This window comes from Sebastes fasciatus, chromosome 17 (genome assembly GCF_043250625.1).
Source record: "Sebastes fasciatus isolate fSebFas1 chromosome 17, fSebFas1.pri, whole genome shotgun sequence".
NCBI classification, from domain to species: domain Eukaryota; kingdom Metazoa; phylum Chordata; class Actinopteri; order Perciformes; family Sebastidae; genus Sebastes; species Sebastes fasciatus.
Genome location: NC_133811.1, coordinates 4846402 through 4854804, shown reverse-complemented (window position 1 = coordinate 4854804; position 8403 = coordinate 4846402). Strand labels below are relative to the sequence as shown.

The 8403-nt window shown below is 39.2% G+C and overlaps 1 protein-coding gene across 5 annotated transcripts in view; it reads right to left on the bottom strand.

Moving 5' to 3' along the window:
- The window catches only part of LOC141754822 (major histocompatibility complex class I-related gene protein-like), a 55943-nt gene that overhangs the window by 12580 nt on the left and 34960 nt on the right, over positions 1 to 8403 (bottom strand). For 2 of the 5 annotated variants that reach the window (XM_074614185.1, XM_074614184.1), the window contains exon 2: positions 5521 to 5787. The exons of 2 other annotated variants lie outside the window; for them this stretch is intronic. In XM_074614185.1, the coding sequence (XP_074470286.1) occupies positions 5521 to 5787 (267 nt within the window). Of the gene's footprint in view, positions 1 to 4225; positions 4505 to 5520; positions 5788 to 8403 lie in introns of all 5 variants that reach the window. One more of the 5 variants, XM_074614187.1, reaches the window with a different exon arrangement.

Below are 8403 nucleotides of genomic sequence, written 5' to 3'. Positions count from 1 at the left end.
AGAATTATATACAACATTAAGGGGCCTAAGATAAGTGTCAGAGGTGTTTTGATAGACAATGTCAGCATAATCAATAATAGGTAGTATCAACTGAGAAATTTAAATTTTTCTGACTTGAAATGTAAAACAATTAATTGAGCGAAAAAGTGAACTCAGACAACCACATGCTCTTTTTATAAAATCAATGTGGGGCTTGAAGGAGAGTTCATGGTCAATCCAAAGTCCAAGATATTTGAATAAATCAACTTTCTCAAGGGGTGACCCATCAACAAAATGATTATGCAAATCCAAGTAATATGAACGATTGTGTCGCGTACCAAACACCATGCTGCAGGACTTCCTTTTATTCAATGCAAGTTTGTTGTTATGAAACCAGTTTTGGACCAAATTAAAATCGAACTGTAAAGAATTCTGAATTTGTAATATATCAGAGTTAGAAATCTAAATAACAGTGTCATCAGCATAAAGATGAACAAGACAATTTGAGCATATTTGAGGTAGGTCGTTGATAAAGAGAACCTTGTGGAACAACCTTTTAAAAAATGAAATAGTCTGGCTGAGAACCTTGAAAGACAACACACTGACGTCTATTATGAAGATGAGCATTAAACCAGAGGAGAGCATTTTGATTTAAACCAATAGAATAGAGCTTATCAAGTAGGAGGTAGTGATCAACCATATCAAAAGCCTTGGAAAGAGCCATAAAAATTGCACCTGTCAGTTGGCCTTTATCAAAGGTTGAGGACACATCGTTAGTAAATCTTAGAAGAGCCATGGTGGTGGAATAATTAGGTCTAAACCTGATTGGAATGGAGATAAAATGTTGAATAAATTGATGTATTGTGATAATTGCTTGAAAATAAGTTTCTCAAAGATTTTAGCGATGGTACAAATAATAGAAACTGGCCGATAATTATTCATGTCAGATGGGTCTCCACCTTTGAAAAGAGGGGTAACTCTGGCACCTTTCCATATAGAGGGTATTGAACAAGTAGACTGAGACAAGTTAAATAAATCTACAAGGGGGTACATTAATACATGAGCAGCAAGTTTAGCAAATTTGGCTTCCAAACCATCTGGACCAGCTGTACTGCTTTCTTTAACTCACATATAGCATAAAAAACATCAACAGGCAAGATTTTTCTAAAGGAAAATTAACCAGTGGAAATAATAAGGTTTGAGGAACTAGCTGTACCATAGGAGATTTAATTATCCTTTCAGGATTAGTGACAAGTATCCAATCCAACAAAGATGAAGACCGATAATCCACTCTAGTAGGTTCGTTAATTAACCGAGTAAGGTTTAAACTACCAAATAAATTTCTATCATTAGAGGAGGAACGATCAAGCCAGTTACTATTGAAGTCACCCAAGGTAATCATTTCATTATGCCTCTCTAGAGAATTAATAGTTGACAATATACACTTAGTAGAGTCAGTCGGAGCAGAGGGAGGCCTATAAATGTAAGCAATAGTTAAATGTTTGTTTAGTTTAATGTTAATGAAAAGACATTCAAAATTAACTGGCTCTATGTTAGGAATGACACACTCAGAGACAAGATTTGCAGCAACATATGTGGCCACTCCACCTCCTCGAGAATCCCTATCAGCTCTATACAGGACAAAGTTGTCAATTTTAATTTCATTATAAGTGATTCTACTGTGTAGCCAAGTTTCAGAAATAGTAATAATATCAGGTTTGTAAAGAGTAACCCAGGCTCTGAGGAGATCGATTTTTTAAATAAGGCTTCTAATATTAAGGTGAATAACTTTTAAACCTTTAACTAATTCAATTGTACCTATAGAAAAAATAAAAACAGTAGGTCAGAAAACTGAGTTGTGAAGGAGAAGGTGATGGGGGTGAGGTGGAGCAGCAAGCATGACAGACAGACAAACACACACACACCCACACTCACACAAATGAAAAACATAAAAGGAAATGAGTGGCAAGTAAACTAAAATAGAGCAAATAGCCACAGGCTCAGACTGCTACATATACATATGTGCACAAAAGGAGGGCCCTGCTTAAGTCAAATAAAATAGGCCTATATTATCCAAAAAGCATGTGGATTATATTCATATGAAAATAAAAATATTCATGGCCTCAGATATTCACAATGAGAGAAAAAAGAAAGTGTAGGTAACAAAAGAAAGAGGGCCATTTCATTTCATGAAAAAGCAGAAGTTAGCAAAAAAATGATGGTACCCCTAGAAAAGATGTAAAATAATTTGACCATAGGGACATGTTAAACTAAGGTGTGTCCTGTAAACAGCATCACAGGTATCTTCAAACTTGTAATCAGTCAGTCTGCCTATTTAAAGGGTGAAAAGTAGTCACTGTGCTGTTTGGTATCATGGTGTGTACCACACTGAACATGGACCACAGAAAGCTAAGGAGAGAGTTGTCTCAGGAGGTTAGAAAGAACATTATAGACAAGCATGTTAAAGGTAAAGGCTATAAGACCATCTTCAAGCAGCTTGATGTTCCTGTGACTAGAGCTGCACATATTATTCAGAAGTTTAAGGTCCACGGGACTGTAGCCAACCTCCCTGGACGTGGCCACAAGAGGGAAATTGATGACAAATTGAAGAGACGGATAATACGAATGGTAAGCAAAGAGCCCAGAACAACTTCCAAAGAGATTAGAGGTTAACTCCAAGGTCAAGGTACATCAGTGTCAGATCGCACCATCCGTCACTGTTTGAGCCAAAGTGGACTTAATGGAAGACAACCCAGGAGGACACCAAATCATAAAAAAAAGTGAGACTGGAATTTGCCAAAATGCATATTGACAAGCCACAAAGTTTCTGGGAGAATGTCCTTTGGACAGATGAGACAAAACTGGAGCTTTTTGGCAAGTCACATTAGCTCTATGTTCACAGACGCAAAAATGAAGCATACAAAGAAAAGAACACTGTACCAACAGTGAAACATGGAGGAGGCTCGGTTATGTTCTGGGGCTGCTTTGCTGCATCTGGCACAGGGTGTCTTGAATCTGTGCAGGGTACAATGAAATCTCAAGACTATCAAGGCATTCTGGAGCGAAATGTGCTGCCCAGTGTCAGAAAGCTTGGTCTCAGTTGCAGGTCATGGATCCTCAAACAGGATAATGACTCAAAACACACAGCTAAAAACACCCAAGAATGGCTAAGAACAAAATACTGGACTATTCTGAAGTGGCCTTCTATGAGCCCTGATCTAAATCCTATTGAACATCTGTGGAAGGAGCTGAAACATGCATTCGGAGAAGGCACCCTTCAAACCTGAGACAGCTGGAGCAGTTTGCTCACGAGGAGTGGGCCAAAATACCTGTCGACAGGTGCAAAAGTCTCGTTGAGAGTTACAGAAATCACTTGATTGCAGTGAATGCCTCAAAAGGTTGTGCAACAAAATATTAAGTTAAGGGTACCATCATTTTTGTCTAGGCCAGTTTCATTAGTTTGTTTTTTAAAATGATTCTGTTGATGTTATGTTCACTACCTTTAGTCTAGAAGTTCCTTTTGTTTCCTATGTTTCCCTGTCCTTTTGTCTCTTGTGTGTTTTCCCCTGGTTTGTCTAGTTTGTCAGTGTGTCGGGAGGTGTGGCCTTCCTTCTCCTCCTCCTCCTCTGGGCGGGCTCGGCTGGAGCAGCTGCCACCAATCAGCACACCTGCAATATATATACCCCGGGTTTCATGCTACTGTTCGCCAGATCGTTCCGTCGCCCTCAGTGGTATTGAACTAAATCAGGCTCACTAATATTTTTTGCTCTCGTCTTTGCTGTTGCTCTCGTTTTGGATATTTTGGACTTATCTCGTGTTTTTGTTTGCTCTGTGCTCAGGTCTGTTACCTGCCAGCTGTGGCTGCTCCAACCTGCCTGCTCACTCCTGAACTCGGCTCCTTGATCCACCTGGAACCCTTTTTGTTAAAATAAATATTCTTTTTGTTCCACCTTTAAAACTCTCGTTTGGTGTGCTGCATTTGAGTCCACGTTTTTGGGAACTAATCATAACAGTTGAACCATAATTCAAAAGCAATGACTGATTTTCATTAGTTAATTTTCAGTAAATTTGTATTTATTATTACTTTTGTCAGTTTCAAGTTATTTCAGTGACCATTGTGGGTTTTTCTTTCTTTAACGGAAGGGTACCAACAATTTTGCCTACGTGTGTATGTTCATTGGAATGATACAGTGCCTTAACAGCACTGAGTCCATGTACAACAGTACATCTTGCCATGTGATCCTACCTGTTCTCTGCAGAAAGCTCCTCCCATAGTGTAGGTACTTCCTCAGCCAGTCAGGATATATGTGGATGTAGTAGTGTTTGTCGTATTCTAAGTTAGCTTTGTCATTATCCCATCGAAGTTTAGTGATGAAAGCCTGTTGTTTTGGAGCGGTCCATGTCAGCGTCTGCAGGTCTAATGCAAGGAAGTCTTCTCCATCATAACCGTACTGATTATAACCAACAACCTCTCCAGTCTCGTCGTCCCACTCACAGCCGTTCATCCTCTGAAAAATGTGGACACCTGAGAGAGACAGAGACAGAAAAAAGAGACATCTCAGTACAGCCAGCTCCTTTACCATTCTACCTTCTGTTTTAGAGGGGTGGGGTACAGGGGATGTTCAGGGGTAGATAAATAGTCAACAGTAGATGTCGCATAGAAGTGGTGTACATCATCTGAAAGCTGGGAACCTGAAGATTCATTTGAGATGCAGCACTGTGTCAAGTTGTTCTAGTCATAAATCAGAATTAAAATGTAATTAATAAATGGATGAATCGATTTAAATAAATAGTGAAAGTGTATAAGAGCACAGAACATTATGATAGAAGTATATGATGGTCATCCCCATGCTCTATTATGTCTCATAAGTTGTTACAGCAATTTTTGGGTTGATACCATTTGTTACAGATTTGGTGCTAAATTTAACCATATTTTACCACTGGAGTATTGATAAAAATGATCAATAATCTCTTCAAACTACCACATTAAGGCACCAAGACCTTTTGGAACACCATAGAAAAAGCCATGCTGTGATTTGGTATCAAAAACTTTTGACATTTGGAGATTTCTGCAAGAATTGCATTTTTCGGCGATTGGATGGCAAGCACTTCTGTTGTGTAAACTGCTCAGAAACCCCCTTATTGTCAATCTAGTTAGGAAAGCCATCCATCCTCTGAATGCTCTAGGTCTGTAGTTTGTGGCTGTAAAGTTTCATGAGGCTGTCATTATCCTAGAGGTCACCACAGGTAATTTTATACAGTGAAAAAATGGTCTCAATACACTGCAATGTCTACTATGGGGACCAACATCATCACACATGAATACAGTTGGGCTCATTGGATCCACAAGAGTCTTCGCTTTACAGTGATACCCAATTTATATAATTCAAGACTGTTTAGGGACCAAAGTATGCAGAAATATTCAAATACACCATTTTAGAATATGCGGAAATAACAGAATTATACTGCATCAAGGGACTCCTCAGAGGGAGGAAACATTTCACCAGTAAAAAGTTACATATGAACATAAACATACTGTACCTCCAGTTTGGTTTAAGCGCTGCTTCAGGCTGTCCAAGCTGGCTCTGAAGAACTGCTCGCTAACAAAACACTTCATAGAATACCACTCCAGATGTTGTGGGTCATCCTTTATTAGTTTCCTCATCCAGTCCTGTTTGGGTTCTGGGGTCTTGATGTTGCTGTCACAGTAACCTATCAGAACTTCATCGACCATCGCAGCAGCCACGAACTCTGGGAAGTTTGGGACTCCAGAAGTTGCAGTAACGAAAATTTTCAGGGAGTGTTTCACTGCAAGACAAAGAAGGTTTTGAATTGGATTTTGAACATTTTTGAGGGGTTGATTGATTAACCCATTTGTGCCCACAACTCAAATTTTGAGTTTTGGGCTTGCTTCAGCACAAATTTTAAGAAATTTTCAAAATCGGTCAAACCGTTTGGCTGAAAAGTGAGTTTTTCTTATCATACTTTATCTAGTCTTTGGGCACATGGGCCTACTGTTTTTGCACTCCTTTATATTTTAGGTAAAAACAGTAGTCATGTGACCTCAAATGAGATATACAGTAGTATGATAAGAAAATGTCTGTATCTCAGAAACTACAAAGGGCACAATCAAGTATTTGGTATCTATGAACTCATACAAAGTTGAATATCAAAGATATGCACACATATGCAATGTAAAAAGTGTTGTGCTGTTAGATACTTGCCCAAAGTATGTCCGTACCAATTTTCAAAGCTTTTGACCGATCAAAATAAATGTCTCCTTATCATACTAAATCTAGTCTTTGGGCACAAATGGGTTAATTAATTGTCAATTACCCAAAAAAGGAGAATTTTAAAATATGTTGAATTACTCTGAGCTACAAAAGAATATGTTATAGACCCATTCTCATTACTAATAGATAGATAGATAGATAGATAGATAGATGGATGTACTTAATTGATCCCAAATTGGGAAATTATTGTGTTACAGCAGCAGAGTATCCAGGCAATGCACAGGAACTACAACTAGCTTAGAAAATATAAAATATGAATATAAAATAACAATAACATGCTATATACAACAGCAAAGTGTGTAATGAAATACTAAGTATAAACAAAGTGTGCAAGTTACAATTTTGTTTTAAAATTAAATGAGGTACTATACGTACAGTGCCTTCAGAAAGTATTCAGACCCCTTCACTTTTTTCACATTTTGTTATGTTGTAGCCTTATGCTAAAATCGATGAAAAAAAAAATTCCCTCATCAATCTACACTCAATACACCATAATGACAAAGTGGAAACAGAATTTTAGAATTTTTTGCAAATTTATTAAAAAGGAAAAATTGAAATATCACATTTACTTAAGTATTCAGACCCTTTACTATGACGCTTGAAATTTAGCTTAGGTGCCTCCCATTTCCCTCGATCATCTTTGAGATGTTTCTCCACCTTGACTGGAGTCCACCAGTGATAAATTCAATTGATTGGACATTATTTGGAAAGGCGCAAACCTGTCTATATAAGGTCTCACAGCTGACAACGCATATCAGAGCAAAAACCAAGCCATGAGGTTGAAAGAAATGCCTACAGAGCTCAGAGACAGGATTGTGTCGAGGCACAGATCTGGAGAAGGCTACAAAAAAATTCTGCTGCATTGAAGGTCCCCAAGAGCTCAGTGGCCTCCATAACTCTTAAATGGAAGAAGTTTGGAACAACCAGGACTCTCCCTAGAGCTGTCCGCCCGGCCAAACTGAGCAATCGGGGGAGAAGGGCCTTGGTAAGAGAGGTGACCAAGAACCCGATGGTCACTCTGGCTGAGCTCCAGAGATCCTGTGTCGAGATGGGAGAAACTCCCAGTAGGACAACCATCACTGCAACACTTCACCCATCTGGGCTTTATGGCAGAGTGGCCAGACGGAAGCCTCTCCTCAGTGAAAGCCCGCTTGGAGTTTGCAAAAAAAGCACCTAAAGGACACTCAGACAGTGACAAACAAGATTGTCTGGTCTGATGAAACAAAGATTGAACTGTTTGGCCTCAATTCTAAGCGTTATGTCTGGAGGAAACCAGGCAACGCTCATGACCTGCCTAATACCATCCCAACGGTGAAGCATGGTGGTGGCAGCATCATGCTTTGGGGGTGTTTTTCAGCGGCAGGGACTGGGCGACTGGTCAGGGTTGAGGGAAAGATGAACGGAGCAAAGTACAGAGATATTCTTAATGAAAACCTGGTCTAGAGCGCTCAGGACCTCAGACTGGGCCGAAGGTTCATCTTCCAACAGGACAATGACCCTAAGCACACAGCCAAGACAATGCAGGAGTGACTTCGGGACAACTCTGTGAATGTCCTTGAGTGGCCCAGCCAGAGCCCAGACTTGAACCCGATTGAACATCTCTGGAGAGATCTGAAAATGTCTGTGCACCGACGCTCCCAATCCAACCTGATGGAGCTTGAGAGGTCCTGCAAAGAAGAATGGGAGAAACTCCCCAAATCCAGGTGTGCAAAGCTTGTCGCGTCATACCCAAGAAGACTCAATACTGTAATTGCTGCCAAAGGTGCTTCAACTAAGTACTGAGTAAAGGGTCTGAATACTTAAGTAAATGTGATATTTCAGTTTTTCCTTTTTAATAAATTTGCAAAAAAATCTAAAATTCAGTTTCCACTTTGTCATTATGGTGTATTGAGTGTAGATTGATGATGGACAAAAGTAATTTTATTGATTTTAGCATAAGGCTGCAACAAAACAAAATGTGAAAAAAGTGAAGGGGTCTGAATACTTACTGAAGGCACTGTATATATAATGTTATTAAATGAAGTATGTATATATATATAGCACAGCACAGAGGTTATGTCTCCTAGCAACAGTCAATGTTTCCTCTATCACGTTTATGACGACGTTATTGATATATTATTGCCTAAACTAA